At 50.9% G+C, this 27,136-nt stretch overlaps 1 protein-coding gene and 1 pseudogene across 2 annotated transcripts in view; both read left to right on the forward strand.

Annotated features, from left to right (window-relative positions):
- FBLIM1 (filamin binding LIM protein 1) overlaps window positions 1-14,878 on the forward strand; it is a 29,311-nt gene extending 14,433 nt beyond the window's left edge. For both annotated transcript variants that reach the window (XM_050789667.1, XM_050789659.1), the window contains exons 6-8: window positions 4,129-4,307; window positions 5,936-6,053; window positions 12,843-14,878. In XM_050789667.1, coding sequence (XP_050645624.1) covers window positions 4,129-4,307; window positions 5,936-6,053; window positions 12,843-12,956 — 411 coding nt within the window. In that variant the 3' untranslated portion in view covers window positions 12,957-14,878. The remainder of the gene's footprint in view (window positions 1-4,128; window positions 4,308-5,935; window positions 6,054-12,842) is intronic.
- Window positions 14,025-22,811, forward strand: LOC126960853 (60S ribosomal protein L12-like; annotated as a pseudogene).
- Window positions 22,812-27,136: the final 4,325 nt, after the last annotated feature.

A 27,136-nucleotide genomic window follows, 5' to 3' on the forward strand; every position in this document is an offset into this window, starting at 1 on the left:
TAGAGATGGGGTTTCACCATCTTGGCCAGGCTGGTCTTGAATTCCTGACGTCGTGATCCACCGGCCTCGGCCTCCCAAAGTGCTGGGATTACAGGCCTGAGCCACCGCACCCAGCCTCTTTTTTTTTTTTTTTTTTTTTTGAGATAGAGACTCATTCTGTCATCCAGACTGGAGTGCAGTCGTGCAATCTCGGATCACTGTAACCTCTGCATCCCAGGTTCAAGCGATTCCCATGTCTCAGCCTCCCGAGTAGCTGGGACTACAGGTGCCTGCCACCGTGCCTGACTAATTTTTGTATTTTTAGTAGAGATGGGGTTTTACCACTTTGGCCAGGCTGGTCTCAAACTCCTGACTTCAAGGGATCCACCCTCTCAGCCTCCCAAACTGCTGGGATTACAGGTGTGAGCCACTGCACTCGGCCCCTTTTGCAGTTTCTGAAGCCGCATTCTTCTTGACTCCTTCCTCTGCCATCAAAGCCAGCAGTGTAGCCTCCCGCTTCAGCGGCCCTATTGCCACCTCTGTGTCAAGTTACAGGGACACTGTGACAGCATTTAGGACTCACCTGGATAATCAGGATAATCTCCCCCATCTTAAGATCCTTAACTTGGCTGGGCGCAGTGGCTCACGCCTATAATCCCAGCACTTTGGGAGGCCGAGACGGGGATCACGAGGTCAGGAGATCGAGACCATGGTGAAACCCCATCTCTACTAAAAATATAAAAAATTAACTGGGCGTGGTGGCGGGCGCCTGTAGTCCCAGCTACTCGGGAGGCTGAGGCAGGAGAATGGCGTGAACCCGGGAGGTGGAGGTTGTAGTGAGCCGAGATCGTGCCACTGCACTCCAGCCTGGGCGACAGAGTGAGACTCCATCTCAAAAAAAAAAAAGATCCTTAACTTATCCCATTTGAAAGGCCGGGCACGGTGGCTCACGCCTGTAATCCCAGCACTTTGGGAGGCCGAGGCGGGTGGATCACGAGGTCAGGAGATCGAGACCATCCTGGCTAACATGGTGAAACCCCGTCTCTACTAAAAATACAAAAAACTAGCCGGGCGTGGTGGCGGGCGCCTGTAGTCCCAGCTACTCGGAGGCTGAGGCAGGAGAATGGCGTGAACCTGGGAGGCGGAGCTTGCAGTGAGCCGAGATCGCGCCACTGCACTCTAGCCTGGGTGACACAGCGCGAGACTCCGTCTCAAAAAAAAAAAAAAAAAAATATCCCATCTGAAAGCCTCTTTTTCCGGGCAAGGTAACGTTCACGGGGTCCAGAGATAAGGACCTGAATATCTTTGGGGGCATCTCTTAGCTACCACACGAGGTCACATAAGATGGCCAAGCAGCTGGGATTCTACTCCACACCCATGTGGCCCTGGAGGCTGCCATCAGTCTTGCCACCATCTCCCCTAGAGCCACAAGGTTCCAATGTTTGATCTCACGGAATCTGTGTTGCTTCCGGGTACCAAGTGCCATCTGGGAGAGCCAGTTGGGATGCCAGCATACTGGAATTTCTAACTCTTGGATGGTTTGTGGTGGCATGTCAAGGGTGGCGACCACCCACAGCCACATCCCCTGGGTATGTGTGTAGGCCACACCTGGAAATCAGCATTTTGAGCAAGTGTCTCAGGTGATTCTCATGCATATAGAAGTTTGAAAACGGCTGATTTGAGGGCTTAGAGTATTTGGAGCTGAGACTGTCCGGAAGAATCCAAACAATCCAATCCCAGGCTCACCACCAGTGAGGCACTGTGGGAGGAGAGAGGAGCCAGGCCCTCCCTGCCATGTCCCTGTGACCCCATCAATATGATGGGGGAGTGTCCCTCAGGGGTGAGACACTGGGGGAGGAGGGGTGAGGAGGGGTGTCTAGCTGAAAGCAGCCAAGAGGAAGACTTGATCAGTGTGCTGGGGAGAGAAGGGCCGTGCCCATGAGAGGGAGGGTGGGAGTGGGAGATGCCCCTACATCTGTCCAGGTGGCGTCAAGGTAAAATGCACAGGAGCACAGCCAGGAAGGAGAGACAGCATGTCCAGGAGAAAAGGTGGAAAGGCTAGAGGGAGGCCTGCTGCCCTGCCTCAGGTATCTCTTTATCATTGCTCCTTATTCCAGGAGGAATTTGAGGCAGCTTCTATGAATGAATATATACCAGCCAGGCGCGGTGGCTCACACCTGCAATCTCAGCACTTCAGGAGGCTGAGGTGGGAGGATTACTTGAGGTCAGGAGTTCGAGACCAGCCTGGACAACATGGCAAGACTCCACCTCTATTTTAAAATAGTTATTTTTTATTAAAACGTGTTTTTAAAGAGAATGCATGTATACCTATAGACCGCAATGATATAGGTGCACTGAAAAATTCCACGTGATTCTCCCGCCTCAGCTTCCCAAGTAGCTGGGATTACAGGTGCCTACCACCATGCCCAGCTGGTTTTTTTGTTTGTTGGTTGGTTGGTTTTTTTTGTTTTTTTGTTTTTTGTATTTTTAGTAGAGACGGGGGTTTTCACCATGTTGGCCAGGCTTGTCTGGAACTCCTGACCTCAGGAGATCCACCTGCCTTGGCCTCCCAAAGTCCAGGGATTACAGGCATAAGCCACCTTGCCTGGCACATTTCTTCTTAAAGGCGTCATATAAAATTATATTAACTGGCTGGGTGCCGTGGCTCATGCCAGGCCGAGGCAGGCAGATCACCTGAGGTTAGGAGTTCGAGACCAGCCTGACCAAAATGGAAAAACCCTGTCTCTACTAAAAATACAAAAACTAGCCAGGCACAGTGGTGCATGCCTGTAATCCCAGCTACTCCGGAGGCTGAGGCAGGAGAATTGCTTGAACCCAGGAGGCGGAGGCTGCAGTGAGTCAAGATCGCACCACTGCATTCCAGTCTGGGCGACAGAGCAAGACTCCATCTCAAAAAAAAGAAAAAGCCTGGGCACAGTGGCTCATGCCTGTAATCCCAGCACTTTGGGAGGCCGAGGCAGGCGGATCACCTGAGGTCAGGAGTTCAAGAGCAGCCTGGCCAACATGGAGAAACCCCGTCTCTACTAAAAATACAAAAAATTAGCCTGGGTGTTGGCGCATGTCTGTAATCCCAGCTACTTGGGAGGCTGAGGCAGGAGATTTGCTTTAACCCAGGAGGCGAGGTTGTGGTGAGCCAAGATTGCACCATTGCACTTCAACCTGGGTGACAAGAGCGAAACTCCGCCTCAGGAAAAAAAAAAAAGGTAGATCTCATGTTAAGTGTTCTTCCAACAATAAAACAATTTGTAAAAGACTGCAATAATACTATGATATGTAAAATAAAGACATCCAAACAGAAGGAAAATCAAAATAGAAAGTGAGACGAGATCAAAGGGAATGTTACGACCCACCGTGTGTGAGGATGCCAGACAGGGAGGCTCACGCCTATAATCCCAGCACTTTGGGAGGCTAAGGCAGGTCGATCACTTGAGGTCAGGAGTTCGAAACCAGCCTGGCCAACATAGTGGAACACCATGTTTACAAAAAATACAAAAAATTAGCCAGGCGTGGTAACATGCACCTGTAGTTCCAGCTACTCAGGAGGCTGAGGCATGAGAATCACTTGAACCTCATGTAGAGGATGCAGTGAGCTGAGATTGGGGCACTGCACTCCAGCCTCAGTAACAGAGTGAGACTTTGTCCCAAAACAAAACAAAAACCAAATAACAACAAAAAAGCCCTATAATGGTTTCAAAATATGAAATGTGGAATTTGGCTCTGAGCTTCCAAGTGGCCAAATGGAAAAGGGAAAGAATTTCAAGGCTTCTTGTCTATATGATAAAAGCACCCAATTCTCCTGAGAATTCCTTTTCCTGACCCTGAGGTTTAAGCGAAGTTTCTCCTATGAGCTCTTTGAACCCTGACCTTAAACATATCCCAGTAACAAGAAATGCAGTCATAGCATCAGGGCATCAGGGCAGTATTCCTTACAGTAAGCCAAGGATGCAAGGCTAAGCTCAATTTGTTATAAGCAATGGTGGAGGTTTTGGGCGATAGTTACAGGTTGTCTGCAGGCCTCTCCTGTACTTCCCAATTCCTGGGCCCCCGAGGGCAGCCTCCCAGAAGAAGAGCCCTTGTGGGTTGGAGTGGGTGTGCCGTGGATGACTCTGGCAGTGGCCTCTGTCCCAGGACACGTTGGAGAAGTGCGGCAAGTGTGGCGAAGTGGTCCAGGACCACATCATCAGGGCCCTGGGCCAGGCCTTCCACCCCTCCTGCTTCACGTGTGTGACCTGCGCCCGGTGCATTGGGGATGAGAGCTTTGCCCTGGGCAGCCAGAACGAGGTGTACTGCCTGGATGACTTCTACAGGTACGAGAGGGGTTTGGCACCAGGTGGGGTGCAGGGACAGGGCGAGATCCAAGCAGGATGAAGGAGCCGAGCCTGAGTCCTGGGTGCTGGGCCAGAGTTTCCTGTCTACTGGTTTATTATAAAGAATATTACAGGCCGGGCGCGGTGGCTCAAGCCTGTAATCCCAGCACTTTGGGAGGCCGAGACGGGTGGATCACGAAGTCAGGAGATCGAGACCATCCTGGCTAACACGGTGAAACCCCGTCTCTACTAAAAAATACAAAAAAAAACTAGCCGGGCGAGGTGGCGGGCGCCTGTAGTCCCAGATACTCAGGAGGCTGAGGCAGGAGAATGGCGTGAACCCGGGAGGCGGAGCTTGCAGTGAGCTGAGATCCGGCCACTACACTCCAGCCTGGGCGACAGAGCGAGACTCCGTCTCAAAAAAAAAAAAAAAAAAAGAATATTACAGGGCTGGACCGGGCACAGTGGCTCATGCCCATAATCCCAGCATTTTGGGAGACTGAGGAGGGTGGATCACGAGTTCAGGAGATTGAGACCATCCTAGCTAACACGGTGAAACCCCATCTCTACTAACAATACAAAAAAAATTAGCCAGGCCTGGTGGCGGGCGCCTGTAGTCCCAGCTACTCAGGAGGCCGAGGCAGGAGAATGGCGTGAACCCGGAAGGCGGAGCTTACAGTGAGCTGAGATCGTGCCACTGCACTCCAGCCTGGGCGACAGAGCTAGACTCCATCTCAAGCAAAACAAAGCAAAAAACTAAAAAATATATATAATGTCACAGGCAGGTACTATTAAGGGTTCTGTTTTACCAACCAAGGCACACAGCAGCTAAGTACCCAAAGTCTCTCCACAGGTAAGTATTGAAACTCTTGGTAAGTATGCACATCCCCAAGGACCTGACTTTCGGGCCCTGCTCTGAAACCCCAGACCTCTGGGTCTGCCCTTGGAGCTGAATGACGCAGTGGGGACACATCTGTTGGACTCAATCCCTGCCCATGAGTTGCTCACCACTCAAGGGGAGAGACAGATGTGCCTCTTAAGAAAGAAGTACTGGCTGGGCACAGCGGCTCACACCTGTAATCCCAGCACTTTGGGAGGCCAAGGTGGGCGGATCACGAGGTCAGGAGTTCAAGACCAGCCTGACCAACATGGTGAAACCCTGTGGTTGCTACTCAAAATGCAAAAATTAGCTGGGCATAGTAGCGCCTGCCTGTAGTCCCAGCTTCTCAGGAGGCTGAGGCAGGAGAATCGCTTGAACCTGGGAGGCGGAGGTTGCAGTGAGCGGAGATTGTGCCATTGCACTCCAGCCTGAGTGACAAGAGCCAAAAAACTCCGTCTCAAAAAAAAAAAAAAGACAGATGAGATGGGTCCCAGCCCCACTGAACACAGTTCTCAATTCAGGCAATCTCCAGTGATGCTGGGAAACCAGGTCTCATTACACAGGTCTCTCCACCTGCTCCTGCCAGGAAGAAATAGACATCTCTGCTTATAGCTGCTAGTGCAGTCCCATAGCAACGGGACTGAAATTGCTCAGGAGGTGAACACCAGCCAGCCCGAGTTCTGACAGCTAATTAATTTATGTGGTTGTGGCATGAACGCCTCCCAAGCATGGGTTTCTTTGCTTCTAGGAAATTCGCCCCCGTCTGCAGCATCTGTGAAAATCCCATCATTCCTCGGGATGGGAAAGATGCCTTCAAAATCGAGTGCATGGGAAGAAACTTCCATGAAAATTGCTATAGGTGTGAGGTGAGTAGAGCCCAGGTGGTTTAATAATATTCCATCGCTGCATTGCCAGGCCCTTGGCTGGGTTGCTTGGACATGGGGACAGGTCAGGGTGGGGGCTGTACTCTCAAATTGCTCACTGTCCAGTAGGAGAAACAAAAGATGCTGGAAATACAACTATAGTCTATTATCAACTCTTCGCGTTAATGATAAGAAACCAAACTCGGGGCTGGGCGTGGTGGCTCACGCCTGTAATCCCAGCACTTTGGGAGGCCGAGGCGGGTGGATCACGAGGTCAGGAGATCGAGACCATCCTGGCTAACACGGTGAAACCCCGTCTCTACCAAAAATACAAAAAAAAAATCAGCCAGGCGCGGTGGCGGGCGCCTGTAGTCCCAGCTACTCGGGAGGCTGAGGCAGGAGAATGGCGTGAACCTGGGAGGCGGAGCTTGCAGTGAGCCGAGATCACACCACTGCACTCCAGCCTGGGTGACAGAGCAAGACTCTGTCTCAAAAAAAAAAAAAAAAAAAAAAAAAAAGAAACCAAACTCAAGTTGCTTTCTACAAAAAAGAGAATCTGTTGGCTAATGGTGGTGGGAACACTGATGGTATTGAGTGATGGCATCAGGACTCTCTCCACCTTCCTTCCTTCCTTCCTTCCTTCCTTCCTTCCTTCCTTCCTTCCTTCCTTCCTTCCTTCCTTCCTTCCTCCCTCCCTCCCTCCCTCCCTCCCTCCCTCCCTCCCTCCCTTCCTTCCTTCCTTCCTTCCTTTCTTTTTTTTTTGGAGATAAGTAGGCTGGAGTGAAGTGGTATGATCTCAGCTCACTGCAACCTCCGCCTTCTGGGTTCAGCAATTCTCCTGCCTCAGCCTCCCAAGTAGCTAGAATTACAGGCATGCACCACCGCACCTGGCTAGTTTTTGTATTTTTAGTAGAGATGGGGTTTCACCATGTTGGCCAGGTGGGTCTCAGGTGATCCGTCCACTCCACCTCCCAATGTGCTGGGATTACAGGCATGAGCCAACGCTCCCGGCCTCTTTTCCATCTCTTGGCTCTGCCTTTTTTATGTGTTTGCTTCATTTTTGCTGCCTGTGGGCTGGCCTTCTCTGTGGGGAGGTGGGGCACAGTGCATGGGCAGAGGTGGCCCAGGTTTACATCTCCCCGGCTTAGAAACCCTAGGGGAAAGACAGAGCACACCACATCCAGGGAAGCCAGACTGTCCCTAGAAGGCCTCTAATCACCCCAGCTAGGGTCACATGCCCATCCAGGGCCAGTCACTGTGGCTGGGTGCTAGGATTGATAACCCCTGGGGCCAGGGAGGCAGAACCACATAAAAAAAGAGGGGTTGCTATAACCGGAGGAAGGGAGAAGAGGATGCTGGACAGATCTACACCACGTACCTTTTCCGGGTGCCAGGCAAGAGAATGTAGAAATCAGCTTTTTTCCAGAGTGCTGGGATTACAGGCATGAGCCACTGCTCCCGGCCAGAAGTGGAAGTCTGTAGATGTGACTGGAGTGTAGAGGGCTGGGGTTATGGTTAATGTTTAGGCCAGAGTGAAGGAAAGGGCTGCGGTGCCAGACTAGAGAGTCTGGACTTTAGGCTGCAGAGAGGGGTCAGGCTGAGATGGGCGAGCTGATTAGAAACTGGTGCAGTTGTCCCAGGAAGAAGGGCCCAGGTGTCGTCACACGCGACTTGGCAAACAGAAGGGTCCTATGCTAGCTTTAAAGTTCTGCTATTGCTCTCTTTAAAGTCTTGATTTTTTTTGTTTGTTTTTATTTTTATTTTTATTTATTTATTTTTGAGATGGAGTCTCGCTCTGTCACCCAGGCTGGAGTGCAGTGGCGCGATCTCGGCTCACTGCAAGCTCCGCCTCCCGGGTTCACGCCATTCCCCTGCCTCAGCCTCCCGAGTAGCTGGGACTACAGGCACCTGCCACCACACCCGGCTAATTTTTTTGGTATTTTTTAGTACAGATGGGATTTCACTGTATTAGCCAGGATGGTCTCAATCTCATGACCCCGTGATCCGCCCGCCTCAGCCTCCCCAAGTGCTGGGATTACAGGCGTGAGCCACTGCGCCCGGCCTTTGTTTTTAATAGAGACAGAGACTGGAGTCAGGCTGGAGTGCAGTAGTGTAATCATAGCTCACTGTAGCCTTAAAATTTTGGGCTCAAGCAGTTCTCTCACCTTAGCATCCTGAGTAGCTGTAAGTACAGGTGCCCACCACCACACCCAGCTAATTTTTTTATTTTTTAAATTTTTATAGAGATGACTTCTCTACAAAAATTTGCCCAGGCTGGTCTTGAACTCCTGGGCTCAAGCGATTCTCTCACTTTGGCCTCCCAAAGTGCTGAGATCACATGCATGAGCCACTACCTACAGCCTGAAATTCTTAGTGTTTTTTTTTCTTTCTTTTTTTTTTTTTTTAGAGACTGAGTCTCACTTTGTTCCCCAAGCTGGAGTACAGTGGCACTATCTCAGCTCACTGCAACCTCTGCCTCTCAGGTTCAAGCAACTCTCTTGCCTCAGCCTCCCGAGTAGCTGGAATGACAGGCTCGCACTACTGTGCCTGGGTAATTTTTGTATTTTTTTTTTTTTTTTTGAGACGGAGTCTCGCTCTGTCGCCCAGGCTGGAGTGCAGCGGCGCAATCTCGGCTCACTGCAAGCTCCGCCTCCCGGGTTCACGCCATTCTCCTGCCTCAGCCTCCCGAGTAGCTGGGACTACAGGCGCCCGCCCCTGCGCCCGGCTAATTTTTTCTATTTTTAGTAGAGACGGGGTTTCACCATGGTCTCGATCTCCTGACCTTGTGATCCGCCCACCTCGGCCTCCCAAAGTGCTGGGATTACCACGCCCGGCCAATTTTTGTATTTTTAGTAGAGACAGGGTTTCGCCATGTTGACCAGGCTGGTGTTAAACTTCTGATCTCAAGTGATCTGCCCACCTTGGCCTCCCAAAGTGCTGGGTGGCGTGAGCCACTACACCCAGCCAAAATTCTTAATTTCTGAACAAGGGGTCCCACATTTTAATTTTGTCCAAGATCCTACAAATTATGTAGTCAGTCCTGCTGAGGAGGCTCAGAAATCCTCTCCCACCCCTTCTACTGCCGGCTCCTTGTCACTGAAGCTTCTGTTTTCTCCGGTGATGGTGACAAGGTGGCAACTTTTATGGGGGGGACCTAAGTGGAGAGCCCCAGAGCAGATCTCTTACTCCATGAGTATTTCGAAACACTTGTTCACTCCCACTTATATAAACAGATACTGGGACCCAAAGACTATTTTCACTGAGGTTGTCAAAGGAGCTGGGTAGAGAAGTTGATAAATTGCTGCGTAATTACATTGTCTTTGTTGGTTATAGTTCAAAGTCCTGCTGATAGTGCATTTTGAAAGCCCAATGAGGAAGTTTAAATGCTGTTATCCCCACCATTGTCCTAATGAGTCCAGCAGTGACTGGCACTTTCCTGAGCCAGGAAGTCAGGAAGTGAATAAATCCCCACAGTGGTCTTGGTGATTTGGCCAAGGGTGGTGTAGTAAGTCAGCATTTGGACTCCAGAAGTTATGTGTCAGAAGATGAGTCTTCTTGACCAGGCACGGTGGCTCATGCTGGTAATCCCAGCACTTCGGGAGGCCCAGGCGGATGGATCACTTGCACTCAGGAGTTCAAGACCAGCCTGGCCAACATGGCGAAACCCAGTTTCTACTAAAAATACAAAAATTAGGCCAGCTGCAGTGGCTCACTCCTGTAATCCCAGCACTTTGGGAGGCTGAGGCAGGCGGATCACGAGGTCAAGAGATGGAGACCATCCTGGCCAACATGGTGAAACCCCATCTCTACTAAAAATACAAAAATTACCTGGGTGTGGTGGTGTGTGTCTGTAATCCCAGCTACTCGGGAAGGTGAGACAGGAGAATTGCTTGAATCCAGGAGGCAGAGGTTGCAGTGGGCCGAGATTGCACCACTGTGCTCCACACTGACGACAGAGTAAGACTCCGTCTCAAAAAAAAATTAGCTGGGTATGCTGGCGCACGCCTGCAGTCCCAACTACTTGGGAGGCTGAGGCAGGAGAATCGCTTGAACCCAGGAGGCAGAGGTTGCAGTGAGCTGAGATTGTGCCACTGCACTCTAGCCATCTACCCTGGGCAATAGAGCAAGATTCCATCTCAAAAAAAAAAAAAAAAAATGAGGCTCTTGAAACACAGCAGCCTGAAAGGAGTTGAGTGCTGTTACCTAAGAAGAAAGTGGGTTTCCATGCACTGCCCACACCCACATCTCACCATTTCTACTTGCTTTGGGGTCCATATTATTTATGACTATTGTTGGAAGGATAACAATGCTTTTATGTAGGTAGTATTTTTAAATTTATAAAATGCTTTCATTGACATCACCTTGTTTAATCCTAGTGACAGTCTTGTGAGATGGGATTTATTGTCCCCATTAAGATGGGGAAACTGGTGGGGTGCGGTGGCTCACACCTATGATCCCAGCACTTTGGGAGGCTGAGGCAGGAGGATCACTTGAGCCCAGGAGTTCAAAGCCAGCCTGCACAGTAAGACCTCATCTTACAAAAAATTTGAAAACATTGGCCAGGCATGGTTGTACCCTTCTGTAGTTACAGCTACTTTGGAAGCTGAGGCAGGAGGATTGCTTGAGCCTGGCAGGTGGAGGCTGCAGTGAGCCATGATCATGCCACTGCACTCTAGCCTGGGTGACAGAGCGAGACCCTATCTTTAAAAAAAAAAAAAAAAGGAAACAGGCAAACAGTCTCAGAAAACGGGTTCCAGCCGTGCTTGTGTGGGCTGGGTTCAGTGACGTTACAGCCACTGCACAGCTGCCTTACAGAGGTTGTGAGACTTGGTGGTAGATGAGGTATTTTCTCCAGTTGGTTCTAATTTAGGAGGGGTCTCATGTGGCCCTCCAGCATGTGTTACAATGCCAAACAGGTGGCACAGATGCTGCAGTTGTGTAGCCCGTGGTCCACTTGAGAGACCCAAGTGGCCTTGCAGGGAGGAGACACACAGGAGCACCTCACCCAGCTGACCATGGAGGAAGGCAGATTGCAGACCCTGGTCCCTACTGCATCAGGAGGCCCACCTGTGACCCCAAAGTAGTCCCTATAGGGACTCTTTTTTTCTTTCTTTTGAGACGGACTCTCACCCTGTCTTCCAGGCTTGCGTACAATGTCATGATCTCAGCAACCTCCTCCTCCCGGGTTCAAACAATTCTCCTGCCTCAGCCTCATGAGTAGCTGGGATTACAAGCACCCGCCACCATGCCCAGCTAATTTTTATATTTTTCGTAGAGGTGGGGTTTCCTCATGCTGGCCAGGCTGGTCTCGAACTCCTGACTTCTTGATCCATCCGCCTCGGCCTCCCAAAGTGCTAGGCTTATGGGGGTAAGCCACCGCGCCTGGCCCCCTGTAAGGACTCTTTTGTGGGATCAATGCAGCTTCCAAAGGGTGCCCAGAACCAAGTCTCTGTGCACAAATTGTCCCCTCTGTTACTCTCCAGCATGTGCCCAGGTGAGGTTTCTGGGGCAGAACAGTGATGTTGGTAGAGTTTGGGCCCCGAGTCCCAGTCCCTGTGTTCCTCATTCTGAAATCCTTTGATGATTCGAAAAATAGAAAATATTAATGTTGGCCAGGCACGGTGGCTCACACCTGTAATCCCAACACTTTGGGAGGCCGAGGCGGGCGGATCACAAGGTCAGGAGATCGAGACCATCCTGGCTAACATGGTGAAACCCCGTCTCTACTAAAAATAAAAAAATTAAAAAAAAAAATTAGCCGGGTGTGCTGGCGGGCACCTGTAGTCCCAGTTTCTCGGGAGGCTGAGGCAGGAGAATGGTGTGAACCTGGGAGGCAGAGCTCCCAGTGAGCCGAGATTGCACCACTGCACTCCAGCCTGGGCGACAGAGTGAGACTCTGTCTCAATAAAAAAAGAAAAAGAAAAGGAAAATATTAATGTTTGTGCTGGTCTGGTCCTAGCTCCAGAACCAGCTGTGTGACCTGGGGCAGAGCCCACTCCTCCCTGGACCTTGGTATCCCTCCTGTGAAATGAAGGGACTGGACCAGACACTCATCAGCAGATACCCATAGCTGCCAGTGCTGGGGTGGGCTGGGCTGGGGACTTGGCCATAAACAGGGTTCCTGTCTCGCAGAACTTATGTTCTAAAAGGACTGTTGAGGCTGGGCGCAGTGGCTCACACCTGTAATCCCAACATGGGAAGCCAAGGTGGGCGGATCACTTGAGGTCAGGAATTCAAGACCAGCCTGACCAACGTGGCAAAACTGCGTCTCTACTAAAAACACAAAAATTAGCTGGGTGTGGTGGCGCATGCCTGTAATCCCAGCTACTCAGGAGGCAGGAGAATCACTTGAACCCGGAAGGCAGAGGTTGCAATGAGCTGAGATCGTGCCACTGCACTGCAGCCTGGGCAACAGAGCAAGACTCTGTCTCAAAATAAATAATAAAAACACATTTTAAAAAATAATAAATGGGTTATTAAGGTCCTTCTAGCCCCAGCTTTTCCTGAACGCTCAGGGGACTTCCTCAGGTGTCCTTAGTTCTCCTGTCGGTGAATGTCCTCTCCGGCGCCTCCATGTGGATTAAAGCCTCCCTGTGTGCCTGTGTCTCATCTTCCCGGATGGAGACCTGGCCCAGGTGTTGGGAGGGCAGCAACGAGCATCCACCTTCCTCCCGCTTAGGGAGTACGTCCACTCATGTAGTTGGTTTATTCGGCAGACACCGAGTGAGTTCCTCCCCTGTACAGGCAGCGCCCAGGCCCAGGGCGGGTCCACATGTGTCTTTGTCTCCTCAGGACTGCAGGATCCTCCTGTCTGTTGAGCCCACGGACCAAGGCTGCTACCCCCTGAACAACCGTCTCTTCTGCAAGCCGTGCCACGTGAAGCGGAGTGCTGCGGGGTGCTGCTGAGTACCTGCTGGGCAGTGAACGGACCACTAGCCCCGGCTGGGGCCCTTCCCTGACTTGGTTTCCCTTCCTGACCTGCTCTTGCACACTTTCCTTCTGAGCCTCCGTGGGGACCAGCCTGCAAGTCGGCCTATCCAGGATACAGTGGGGCTGAGTACCCCCAGGCCTTCCACTCCTCCTCTACCCTCTGGGCATCAGAAGGCTCCTGGACCATGAGCGTCACCCCCAGAATTCCCTGCTGACCCCACTCCACTTCCAGGGAAAAGCTGGGGGAAGTTGGACCCTTCTCACTGACTAGCTGTCTGGTAGGGGTGCTGGGACCAGCCTGGCTTGCAGGGTTGAGCTATTTGAGGAACAACTCCAAGGTTCCTTAAAAAGGGCTTTTTATAGGCTGGGCAGGGTGGCTTACGCTTGTAATCTCAGCACTTTGGGAGGCCAAGGTGGGTGGATCATTTGAGATCAGGAAAGACCAGCCTGGCCAACATGATGAAACCCTGTCTCTACGAAAAATACAAAAACTAGCTGGGCATGGTAGCAGGTGCCTGTAATCCCAGCTACTAGGGAAGCTGAGGCAGTAGAATCTCTCGAACCTGGGAGGCAGAGGTTGCAGTGAGATTGCACTGCAGCCTGGGTGACAAGAGGGAAACTCTGTCTCAAAAAAAAAAGTACTTTTTAGACTGGGCGTGGTGGCTCATGCCTGTAATCCCTGCACTTTGGGAGGCCAAAGCAGGCAGATCACTTGAGGACAGAAGTTTGAGACCAGCCTGGGCCAATATGGGGAAACCCTGTTTTTATTAAAAATACAAAAATTAGCTGGGTGTGGTGGCACGCACCTATAATCCCAGCTACTGGGGAGGCTGAGGCAGGTGAATTGCTTGAACTGGGGAGGCGGAGGTCGCAGTGAACTGAGATGGCACCACTGTACTCCAGCCTGAGCGACACAGCGAGACTCCGTCTCCAAAAAAAAAAAAAAAAGTACTTTCTGAAAATATTGAGGTTGAAATGATGGAAACCAACATTCTTTGGATTTAGTGGGGAGCGTAATAGCAAACACCTCGCCTTGGTTCGCACATGTACAGGAATGGGATCCAGTGGGGCACAGCCATGGACTTCCCCACTCTGGAACGTGTGGTGCCAAAGTGGGGCCAGGGCCCAGGCCCAGGAGGAAAGGGTGGTCCACAGACACCCGGGGATGTCAGCAGCCCCCCACCTGCCTTCTGGCACCTCCCGGGTGCTACGGTGTGTCAGCAGGCATGGGGTGAGAGCCTGGTACGTGCTGCGAACAGGGTGCGGGGACCGAGTGTGCCTCCTTGAGCCTTGACTTGGGCCATGCACCCCCTCTCCCTCACACACACACGAGCACTTCTCCAGGATGGTGCCAGGACAGGTGTCCCTTCAGTCCCCTGGTTATGACCTCAAGTCCCACTTGGGCCCTGCAGCCCCGCCTGTCTTGTAACCCCTGCCGCCTCAAGACCACATCTGGAAGATTCTTCTTCCCTTTGAAGGAGAATCATCATTGTTGCTTCATCGCTTCTAAGACATTTTGTAGCACCTGGACAAGTTAAACAGAATGTGCTTTCCTCCCTGGGGTCTTGCTGTCCCATAGGCTCTCACGAGAATGCCACAGGGGCCCTGCACTGGGCAGGCTTCTCTGTAGAACCCCAGGGGCTTCAGCCCAGACGGCAGCATCTCACCCTTAGCCTATAGCAGGGAGTCCTGAACTTCTGCATTCACAGGCCACCTCCACAATTGTTCTAACCAAAGACCTCCTGTTCTGTTCTTTCACTTAAATCAACATGCTATTTTGTTTTCACTCACTTCTGACTTTAGTCTTGTGCTGAGCCATGTATCATGCAGTCATGTTCACGTGCTAGTTACATTTTTCTTCTTACACATGAAAATAAACGCATACGTGTTAGAAGCTCTTCCGTGTTGCGTATAAGCTCTCGCACAGGTGAACGCTGGCCTTTGGTGGTAGCCCTAGAAAGATGTTTGCTGGGCATCTGCTCGCTGTGGTAGGAGCGTCTGAAGAGTGCTGGGGCTCAGCTCAGCAGACGGAGGGGCTCCTTCCCTGCCTCATCCCCAGCACCAGAGGCTGGCGCTGGCCAACTCACCGGTGTGCTTCTCCTGGACACAGGCCACCACCAATGGGGTTGGCTGCAGGGGCCTCAGTAGAGCTGCCAAATGCTTTAAGAATGAACACTCAGGCTGGGCGTGGTGACCAATGCCTGTAATCCCAGCACTTTGGGAAGCTGAGGTGGGCCGGTCACTTGAGGCCAAGAGTTTCAGACCAGCCTGGCCAACATGGTGAAACACTGCCTCTACTAAAAATACAAAAATTGGCTGGGCATGGCGGTGCATGCCTCTAGTCCCAGCTACTCGGGAGGCTGAGGCAGGAGAATCTCTTGAACCTGGGAGGCAGAGGTTGAAGTGAGCTGAGATCACAACACTGCACTCCAGCCTAGGTGATAGACTGATTCAAAATAAGAATCAACAGTCAGGCTGGGTGCAGTGCCAGCACTTTGGGAGGCCGAGGTGGGTGGATGGCTTGAGTTCAGGAGTTTGAGACCAGTCATGGCAACATGGCGAAACCCTGTCTCTAAGAAAAACGAGCCAGGCACAGTAGTGTGCACCTGTAGTCCCAGCTACCTGGGAGGCTGAGGTAAGAGGATCACCTGAGCCCAGGAGGTCGAGGCTGCAATGAGCCGCGATTGTGCCACTGCCACTGTGCTCCAGCCTGGGTGACAGAGTGACACCCTGTCTCAAAAATAAAGAAGACCACTCTCGCCGAGGGCATGCCCCCTGCACAAAACCAGGCTGCTGTCGCTCTGCAAGCTTGCACACGGCCCCCTGGGCTCACTTGGTCAGCACAGGCCGAGGGAGAGTTGGTGGCCTGAAAGAGCCCTGGCTTGGGGACAGGCCACCCAGATCTGAGACCTATCTCTGTACTCAATAGCGTGGACAAGTTAGTAACCCTCAGCTTGATGTTCTTATCTGGAGCAATTTTAAAAATTGTATTTATTGGCTGAGCGCAGTGGCTCACACCTGTAATCCCGACACTCTGGGAGGCCGAGGCAGGCAGATTACAAGGTCAGGAGTTCAAGACCAGCCTGGCCAACATGGTGAAACCCCGTCTCTACCAAAAATACAGAAATTAGCCAGGCATGATGGCAGACGCCTGTTATCCCAGCTACTTGGGAGGCTGAGGCAGGAGAATTGGTTGAACCTCGGCGGCAGAGGTTGCAGTGAGCCGAGATCGCACCACTGCACTCCAGCCTGGGTGATAGACTAGGACTCCATCTCAAAAAAACAAACAAACAAAAAAACATATATATATACACACACACACATATAGTTTATTATGATAAAAATAGAGGCTGGGCATGGTGGCTCACGCCTGTAATTTTAACACTTTGGAAGGCTGAGGCGGGTGGATCACCAGATCAAGAGATCAAGACCATCCTGGCCAACATGGTGAAACCCCGTCTTTACTAAAAATACAAAAAATTAGCTGGGCGTGGTGGTACGCACCTGTAGTCCCAGCTACTCGGGAGGCTGAGGCAGGAGAATCCCTTGAATCTGAGAGGTAGAGGTTGCAGTGAGCCGAGATCACGCCATTGCACTCCAGCCTGGTGACAGAGCTAGACTCCATCTCAAAAAAAAAAAAAAATAGAGGCCGGACACAGTGGTGCATGCCTGTAATCCCAGCACTTTGGGAGGCCAAGACGAGTAGATCACCTGAGGTCAGGAGTTTGCAACCAGCCTGACTAACGTAGTGAAACCCCATCTCTACTAAATACAAAAACATTAGGTGGGCCTGGTGGCACATGCCTGTAATATGAGCTACTTGAGAGGCTGGGACAGGAGAATCTCTTGTACTTGGGAGGTAGAGGTTACGGTGAACTGAGATCACGCCATTGCACTCCAGCCTGGGCAACAAGAGCAAAACTCCGTCTCAAAATAAATAAATAAATAAACAGGGATGGAGTCCCACTATGTTGCTCAGGCTGATCTCAAACTCCTGGGCTCAAGCAATCCTCCCACCTTGGCCTCCCAAATAGCTGGGATTACAGGCATGAGTCACCACCCCAGTCAAGTGGGAACAGTTCTAATCTATCATGGAGGGTTGCTGTGATAGAAAGAGAAGCATCAAGCTGAGAGATTTCAGCTGAGCTCGTGAGTCACTGGCTCCATCTCGTGAACCCTGAAATTCTCTAGCTGTCACTCCCTCCATGGTCGCGCTGGTGCCTATCAGTCAAATCTGACCACCAGGAAGCTGGGTTTATCATGCTTGCTGTGGCAAGGGAGGCCGCACAGCACGGGGAAGCCAGGGTGTCTCCAGAAGCGGTGTTAGTGCTGGTATCGGATCTGGAGAAAGATTTAAGGAAGTGTGGGTTTGCTCTGGATGTATGCTGTCAGAAAGCAGGGTGATTGTATGGTTGAGTGGCTACAGCTGTGACTGGGAGCGACGCAGCACGGCACAGGTTAGGGGGACAGTCTCATTTGTGTGGGTGGCCCTGAGATGCGTGTTCAGGACAACTGCTGAGTGGTGTTCCTTTTGACTTTGACTCACTTCCTCATGGTCACAGAGTGACCTTTCCTCATGTGGGTGAACTGGGAGCACACCACACCCCAGCTGCGAGGCCAGACCAACTTCCAGCTCTCAGGGGCCACTTTCTCTTAGTCACCAAGTTTGGTTTGGTTTGGTTTCTCCTATCATTAAAATATAGCCTTCTTAGGCCAGGCGCGGTGGCTCACACCTATTATCCCAGCACTTTGGGAGGCTGAGGCGGGCGGATCACCTGAGGTTGGCAGTTTGAGACCAGTCTGACCAACATGGAGAAACCCTGTCTCTACAAAAAATACAAAATTTGGCCAGGCACCGTGGCTCATGCCTGTAATCCAGCACTTTAGGAGGCCGAGGTGGGCAGATCATGAGGTCAGGAGATCGAGACCATCCTGGCTAACATGGTGAAACACTGTCTCTACTAAAAATACAAAAAGTTAGCTGGGTGTAGTGGCGGGCGCCTGTAGACCCAGCTACTCGGGAGACTGAGGCAGGAGAATGGCATGAACCCGGGAGGCGGAGCTTGCAGTGAGCCGAGATCTCGCCACTGCACTCCAGTCTGGGCTACAGAGCGAGACTCCGTCTCAAAAAAAAAAAACCAAAAACAAAATTAACCAGGTGTGGTGGTGCACACCTGTAATCCCAGCTGCTTGGGAGGCTGAGGCAGGAGAACCGCTTGAACCTGGGAGGCTGAGGTTGCTGTGAGCCGAGATCACGTCATTGCACTCCAGCCTGGGCAACAAGAGCGAAACTCTGTCTCAAAAAACAACAACAACAACAAAAAACCCATATATATATATATGGCCTTGTGGTAATTCCTCATGTCCTAGCATGCTTCTGTTTGAGTGTGTTTGGAAGAAATACACCTGGATGAAATTCTAGGAGATGCCTCTGTTTTTTGGGCTGCCCTTGTAAAAATCATTCCATAAGGTGATGCTTCTAGGGAGCGTTCAATAGTGTTTGTTCACCTCTCCCACCCCAACCCTCCCAACCAACCTTCATCCCTCTTTTCATCCTTTTCTCTGGTCTCACTTGGAGGGCGCCTGCCAAGTGTAGACACAATTAGAACACCCTGGGCAAAGATGATTTCCCTTCCCTTTGGGTACACTGAGTGGCAGAGATAAAATATATTCTCTAGATTCAAAGAGAGATTTGTGCATCCATGTTCATGGCAGCATTACTCACAATAGCCAAAAGGGGGAAGGAAACAAGTGTCCATGAACAGAAGAATGGATGACAAGATGTGGTCTATCCAGACAATGGAAGATTCTCCAACCTTAAAAAGGATGGCAGGCTGGGTGCAGTGGCTCACATCTGTAATCCTAGCACTTTGGGAGGCCGAGGCAGGCGGATCACTTGAGGTCAGGAGTTCAAGACCAGACTGACCAAAATGGTGAAATCCTGTCTCTACTAAAAATTCAAAAATTAGCCATTAGTCAGGTGTGGTAGCGCACGCCTATAATCCTAGCTACTCAGGAGGCTGTGGCAGGAGAATCGCTTGAACTGGGGAGGCAGAGGTTGCAGTGAGCCGAGATCGTGCCACCACATTCCAGCCTGGGTGACAGAGCAAGATCTCCATCTCAAAAAAAAAAAAAGGCCAGGAGCGCTGGCTCACGCCTGTAATCCAGCACTTTGGGAGGCTAAGGCAGGCGGATCATGAGGTCAGGAGTTCAAGACCAGCCTGGCCAACATGGTGAAACCCCGTCTCTACTAAAAATACAAAAATTAGCTGGGCATGGTGGCGCAGGCCTGTAGTCCCAGCTACTGGAGAGGCTGAGGCAGAAGAATCACTTGAACCCAGGAGGCGGAGGTTGTGTGAACCAAGATCATGCCACTGCACTCCAGCCTGGGCAACAAAGCAAGACTATCTCAAAAAAAAAAAAAAAAAAAAGGATGGCATTCCAACACGTGCCACAATGTGAATACACCTTGACAACATTGTGCTAAGTGAAATAGGCAGACACAAAAGGACAGATACTGTATGATTCCACTTATACGACTATCTAGTCAGATTAATAAAGACAACGTAGAACAGAAGTTTCCAGGAACTGGGGAAAAATAACAATGAGGAGTTGGCCGGGCGCGGTGGCTCAAGCCTGTAATCCCAGCACTTTGGGAGGCCGAGATGGGCGGACCACTAGGTCAGGAGATCGAGACCATCCTGGCTAACATGGTGAAACCCCGTCTCTACTAAAAAATACAAAAAACTAGCCGGGCGAGGTGGCGGGCGCCTGTAGTCCCAGCTACTCAGGAGGCTGAGACAGGAGAATGGCGTAAACCCGGGAGGCGGAGCTTGCAGTGAGCTGAGATCCGGCCACTGCACTTCAGCCTGGGCTACAGAGCAAGACTCCGTCTCAAAAAAAAAAAAGGAGTTTAGTGTTTAATGGGGGCAGAGTTTCAGTCTGGGAAGGAGAATAGCATTCTGGAGGCCAGGCGAAGTGGCTCATGCCTGTAACCCCAGCACTTTGGGAGGCCAAGGCAGGCGAATCGCTGGGGCCCAGGAATTCAAGACCAGCCTGGGCAACATGGCAAAACGCCGTCTCTACAAAAAATAGCCAGGCATGGTGGCATGCACCTGTAGTTCCAGCTACTGGAGGGGTTAAGGTAAGAGGGTCATCTGAGCCTGGGAGATCGAAGTCGCACTCCAGTCCTGGATGACAGAGTGAGATCCTGTCTTAAAAAAAAAAAAAAAAAAAAAAAGCTGGCCAGAGTTCGAGACCAGCCTGGCTAACACGGTGAACTTTTCTCTCTAAAAATAAAAAAGTAGCCAGGTGGGGTGGTGGGCACCTGTAGTCCAAGCTGCTTGGGAGGTTGACGTGGGAGAATCACTTGAACCCAGGAGGCGGAGGTTATCGTGAGCCAAGATTGCACCACTGCACTCCAGCCTGGGTGACAGAGTAAGACTCTTGTCTTAAGAGAAAAAAAAAAAAAAAGGCTGGGCGCGGTGGCTCAAGCCTGTAATCCCAGCACTTTGGGAGGCCGAGACGGGCGTATCACGAGGTCAGGAGATCAAGATCATCCTGGTTAACATGGTGAAACCCCGTCTCTACTAAAAAAATACAAAAAACTAGCCGGGCCTGGTGGCGGGCGCCTGTAGTCCCAGCTACTCGGGAGGCTGAGGCAGGAGAATGGCGGGAACCCGGGAGGCGGAGCTTGCAGTGAGCTGAGATCTGGCCACTGCACTCCTGCCCCGGTGACAGAGTGAGACTCCATCTCAAAAAAAAAAAAAAAAAAAAAAAGAGTTCTGGAGATGTATGGTGGTGATTGCCCAATAGTGTGAATGTACTTAATGCCATGAAACTGTACAGTTAGTCGTGATGGTAAATTTTATATGTATTTTAGCACAATTAAAACATACATATATAATACATCTATCTGTGCATCTAAACCAGATGCTGCGAGACAGGAAGAGGAGCTGGTGAAGGCATGCAGTGCTGGAGTGGTCCTGAGGGGGCGGTCCCTGCCTAGGGTCCCCTGCCCAGCCTGGGAAGGCTGGCCACTGCTGTCTGCAGACAGCTGGTTGTCCCGGCTGCCATGGAGTCTCTAAAGGCAGATGCGCACACAGCCACTAGAGGGCAGCATGGGCCGGTGAACAGGGAGCCCGGGCATGAATTATTTCAGGGCTCACCCGGGTCTTCAACTTCTCCGAACTGCAAGAGGGGAAGGGTCATTCCGGCCCACCCACCACGCATGGTTGCAGTGAGGCTGAGAGGAGAAAACAGATTGCAAAACTAGAAAGTGTCCAGTCTGGGCCAGGCGTGGTGGCTCATGCCTGTAATCCCAGCACTTTAGGAGGCTGAGGCCAGTGGATCACCTGAGGTCAGGAGTTCGAGACCAGCCTGACCAATATGGTGAGACCCTCGTCTCTATTAAAAACACAAAAATTAGGCTGGGCGCGGTGGCTCAAGCCTGTAATCCCAGCACTTTGGGAGGCCGAGACGGGCGGATCACGAGGTCAGGAGATCGAGACCATCCTGGCTAACACTGTGAAACCCCGTCTCTACTAAAAATACAAAAAACTAGCCGGGCGAGGTGGCGGGCGCCTGTAGTCCCAGCTACTCCGGAGGCTGAGGCAGGAGAATGGCCTAAACCCGGGAGGCAGAGCTTGCAGTGAGCTGAGATCCGGCCACTGCACTCCAGCCCGGGCTACAGAGCAAGACTCCGTCTCAAAAAAAAAAAAAAAAAAAAAAAAAAAACAAAAATTAGCCGGGCGTTGTGGCGTGCGCCTGTAGTCCCAGCTATTCAGGAGGCTGAGACAGGAGACTCTCTTGAACCCAGAAGGCGGAGGTTGCAGTGAGCCAAGATCATGCCACTGCACTCCAGCCTGGGCGACAAAGCTAGACTCCATCTCAGAGAAAGACTTTGTCTCAAAAAAAAAAAGAAGAAGAAGAAGAAGGAGACCAAGGTGCAACTTTCTTCGGTTGTCCCGAATCCGGGTTCATCCAACACCAGCCGCCTCCACCATGCCGCTGAAGTTCAACCCCCAACAAGATCAAAGTCGTATACCTGAGGTGCACCGGAGGTGAACGGGGTACTACTTCTGCGCTGGCCGCCAAGATTGGCCCCCTGGGTCTGTCTCCAAAAAAGGTTGGTGGTAACATTGCCAAGGCAACGGATGACTGGAAGGGCCTGAAGATTACAGTGAAACCGACCATTCAGAACAGACAGGCCCAGATTGAGGTGGTGCCTTCTGCCTCTGCCCCGATCTTCGAAGCCCTCAAGGAACCATCAACAGACAGAAAGAAACAGAAAAACATTAAACACCGTGGGAATATCACTTTTTTTTTTTTTTTGAGACGGAGTCTTGCTCTGTTGCCCAGGCTGGAGTGCAGTGACCGGATCTCGGCTCACTGCAAGCTCCACCTCCCGGGTTTACGCCATTCTCCTGCCTCAGCCTCCTGAGTAGCTGGGGCTACAGTTGCCTGCCGTCTCGCCCGGCTAGGTTTTTTTTTTTTTTTTTTTTTTTTTTTTGTATTTTTTAGTAGAGACGGGGTTTCACTGTGTTAGCCAGGATGGTCTCAATCTCCTGACCTCATGATACGCCCGTCTCGGCATCCCAAAGTGCTGGGATTACAGGCTTAGCCACCGCGCCCGGCGGGAATATCACTTTTGATGAGATTGTCAACATTGCTCGACAGATGTCGCACCGATCTCTAGCCAGGGAACTCTCTGGAACCATTAAAGAGATCCTGGGGACTGCCCAGTCTGTGGGCTGTAATGTTGATGGCCGCCACCCTCATGACATGATAGATGACATTAACAGTGGTGCTGTGAAATGCCCAGCCAGTTAAGAAGCAGAAAGGAAAATATTTCAATAAAGGATCACTTGACAACTGGTGGAAAAAAGAAAAAGGGCAACATGGAGAAACTCCATCTCTACTAAACATAGAAAAATTAGCTGGGCATGGTGGTGAGCACCTGTGGTCCCAGCTACTTGGGAAACTGAGGTAGGAGGTTCACCTGAGCCCGAGATGCAGAGGTTGCAGTGAGCTGAGATCGCATCATGCCACTGCACTCCAGCCTGGGCCACAGAGCGAGACCCTGTCTCAAAAACAAAACAAAACAAAACAAAGCAAAAAACTATAAAGTGAGTGATATGGCTGTGGAATTGCTGCCACTGTCCTGGACACATGCCCTTTTGGAGGGAGATCTATGTCAGGAGACTGAATTCTTCATTGGCTCAAACCCCCACCTGCTAGGAGGGACCCAGCTGGAAGTCCCCATGCTGCTACCCTGTAATTCCATACCTGGGAACCTGGCCACAGTAAGCACAGAATCAGAGCAGGGACTGAGGACATTTTCCAAAAAATGTTCTCCTCACTTTAATGTACAGTTTATGTAACAAAATAACCTATGAAGTAGCAATTTTGACATCGCCAGAGAGGAGGAAGCGGCACATCAGAGAGCTGGTATAACTGCACAAGGCTGCACAGCAGAGCCAGGATCAAAGCGGGTCCAGTGAAAACTCTATAGTCCTCCAGTACAGACCCACTTCAGAAATCCATATTCTAGAACGTTTCAGAGCCCATCGTGTAACACAGGTGCCAAAGTCCAGCTGAAAAAAATCTTTAATGTCTTGAGCTCTGCATTTTTTTTTTTTTTTTTTTTTGGAGACAGTCTCACTCTGTTGCCCAGGCTGGAGTACGGTGGTGCAAACACGGCTCAATGGGCTCAAGCAGTCCTCCTACCTCAGCCTCCCAAGTAGCTGGGACCCCAAGCATGCACCACCACACCTGGCTGATTTTTTAAATTTTTCGTAAAGATGGTGTTTTACCATGTTGCTCAGGCTGGTTTGGAACTCTTGGCCTCAGGCAGTCCTCCTGCCTCAGCCTCCCAAGTGCTGGGATTACAGGAGTGCCCAGCTAAGACCTGCATCTTTTTTTTTTTTTTTTTTTTTTTGAGGCGGAGTCTCGCTCTGTCGCCCAGGCTGGAGTGCAGTGGCGCGATCTCGGCTCACTGCAAGCTCCGCCTCCCGGGTTCCCGCCATTCTCCTGCCTCAGCCTCCCGAGTAGCTGGGACTACAGGCGCCGCCACCACGCCCGGCTAATTTTTTTGTATTTTTAGTGGAGACGGGGTTTCATTGTGTTAGCCAGGATGGTCTCGATCTCCTGACCTCGTGATCCACCCGTCTCGGCCTCCCAAAGTGCTGGGATTACAGGCTTGAGCCACCGCGCCCGGCCTGCATCTTTTTTTTTAAGAGATGAGGTTTCTCTGTGTTGCCCAGACTGGTCTTGAACTCCTGAGCTCAAGTGATCCTCCTGCTTTGGCCTCCCAAAGTGCTAGGATTACATGTGTGAGCCACCACGCCAGGCCAAGACCTGCATCTTAAGAGGGGGAGTTTAGACTGCAGTCCTCTTGCTTGCAAGTGAGATATAATTTTCCCAATCCATCCAGAAAGGTCCTTGTATCCTGTATGACTCACACTAATTCTCAGAGAGTGAGCATTAGATTAGAGACTCCGGAGTATACCCTGCTCATAACCTTCGTTCTGCAGAAAAAAAAATGTGTGTGATTCAGCGGAAAATAATGCACTAGCTACACCCAGCACACCCTTCCTAGTTATCAGATTCTAGCCTTTTGTTGCCTTTGAGCGACTTTATAGCTCTGTAAATTGTAGGCAAATGATATATTGCACTATCTAGTAGAGGTTCTCCCTCGCTCTCTTGTTGAAAAACCAGGTTTCATTTACACATTCATTTCAATATTCCTGACCTATGAATGTGACTGTTCTTAGCTGCCCCCCTTTTTTTTTTTTTTTTTTTTTTGAGACAGAGTCACTCTGTCACCCAGACTGGAGCGGAGCACAGTGGCATGATCTCGGCTCACTGCAACCTCCGCCTCCTGGGTTCAAGTGATTCTCCTGCCTCAGCCTCCCAAGTAGCTGGGATTACAGGCATGTGCTATGAGGCCCAGCTAATTTTTATATTTTTAGTAGAGACGGGGTTTCACCAGGTTGGCCAGACTGGTCTTGAACTCCTGACCTTAGGCAATCCACCTGTCTCGGCCTCCCAAAGTGCTGGGATTACAGGAGTGAGCCACTGCACCCGGCTCTTAACTGCCCTTTTGAGCTGGTTATAACATCACCTGGCTCCCTTATGAGTTAAATAAAATGGTTAATACCTATTCATTTTCTATCTGTGTGGGAGTCATGATTTTACTTTTTTTGAAAATGAAAATGACCTTGGACCACTTCCTTCATTAGGTGTTTGTGGCAGTTCCTTTAGGCCAGGGGAGGTGATGGGGTCCCTTGCAGGGCATCCCTTGAGGTGGAATTAAGAGCAGCCGGCCGGTGGCCTCTGCTCCCCAGAGCAGTCTCTGAATGGGAAGGGAGGGGAGGGGAGGGGAGGAGGAAGACAAGAGGGAGGGTTTCTGCCCAGTGGATGGAACAAGGTCTTAGCAAGACCTAGATTCTTGGCCTGGGTGAAGTGGCTCATGTCTGTAATCCCAGCACTTTGGGAGCCGAGGCAGGAGGATCACTTGAGCCCAGAAGTTCTATTCCAGCCCAGGCAACAGAGTGAAACCCCATCTCTACAAAAACAAAAACAAAAACAAAAACAAAACAAAACAAAAAACTAGATTCTCTGTCTGGTTAAGCTCCTAGCCAGTTATTTGACCTTGAGACACAACCTCTGTAAGTTTTGAGGGTAAGGAAGGGTGTCAACAACTGATGTTTGTTTCCTGAGCTCTTGTTTGTGTTGTTTGGGGTGAGGCTGGAGAGGTGGGATGATTGACTATGCTGAACAGGAAGCTAGGTTTCAGCAGTTAGGCAGCCTGCCTGGGATCAAGGCTCCTTGATGACGATCCTGACAGTAATAGCAGCAGCTACCATTTCGTGGGCACGCATACGCCCACATGTATTATCTCATTTAGTCCCCACCACTGCCTGGAAGGAAGGAATGATCTATGATCCCATCGTTCAGACCGGGAGACGAAGGCTCAAGGTCACACCACATAGATTCCGGCTCTAAATTTAGCCAAGTCCTAAACCCTTTATTCCACTGCCTTCGTCTCCTAGATGTGACAGGGCCATCCCTTGGCCAATGAATTACTTTTTCCCTCACCTGCAAAACAGAATTATTACCTTGATCATACACATAAAGGAATGCAGTGGCAGATGACTAAATGTCATGTGGTTTCCTGGGATGGATTCTGGAAAGGAAGAAAGGACATTAGTGGAAAATCTGGTGAAATCCCAATAAAGTCTGGAGTTTGGTGAGTCATGTTGTACCAATGTCAGTTTCCTAGTTTGGACAAATGTGCCATAGTTGCGTGAGATGTTTTTTTGGTTGTTGTTTGTTTTTTTTTTTTTGAGACGGAGTCTTGCTCTGTCACCAGGCTGGAGTGCAGTGGTGCAATCTTGGCTCACTGCAACCTCTGCCTCCCAGGTTCAAGCGATTCCCCTGCCTCAGCCTCCCAAGTAGCTGGGACTACAGGCATGCACCACTATGTCTGGCAAATTTTTTGTATTTTAGTAGAGACAGGGTTTCACCATATTGGCCAGGATGGTCTCGATCTCCTGACCTCGTGATCCGCCCGCCTCAGCCTCCCAAAGTGCTGGGATTACAGGTGTGAGCCTCCATGCCAAGCCTCAGTAAATCTAAAGTTATTTTGAAATCGAAACTTTCTTATCTAACAAACTAATGGGATAAAGAGGAAAGCCTTTGAGCCTGAGCTCCGGGATGCCCTGCCTCCCACTGATGATGTAAGAACAAAGGGGTGAGAGGAGGCCATCAGACACTCTTCCGCTAACAGGAAAGTTGGGCTGAGAGGGGAGTCATGTCTGGACAAGGGGGAGGGGCTGAGAAAAGGGCAGAGAAGAGGAGGACCTCACCCAATTTCTTTTCTTTTCTTTTTTTTTTTTTTTGAGACGGAGTCTCGCTTTGTTGCCCAGGCTGGAGTGCAGTGGCACAATCTCGGCTCACTGCAAGCTCCGCCTCCCAGGTTCACGCCATTCTCCTGCCTCAGCCTCTCAAGTAGCTGGGACTACAGGCGCGCACCACCACACCCGGCTAATTTTTTGTATTTTTAGTAGAGACAGGGTTTCACTGTGTTAGCCAGGATGGTCTCGATCTCCTGACCTCGTGATCCGCCTGCCTCGGCCTCCCAAAGTGCTGGG

This window comes from Macaca thibetana, chromosome 1 (assembly GCF_024542745.1).
Source record: "Macaca thibetana thibetana isolate TM-01 chromosome 1, ASM2454274v1, whole genome shotgun sequence".
In the NCBI taxonomy this organism is placed as follows: domain Eukaryota; kingdom Metazoa; phylum Chordata; class Mammalia; order Primates; family Cercopithecidae; genus Macaca; species Macaca thibetana.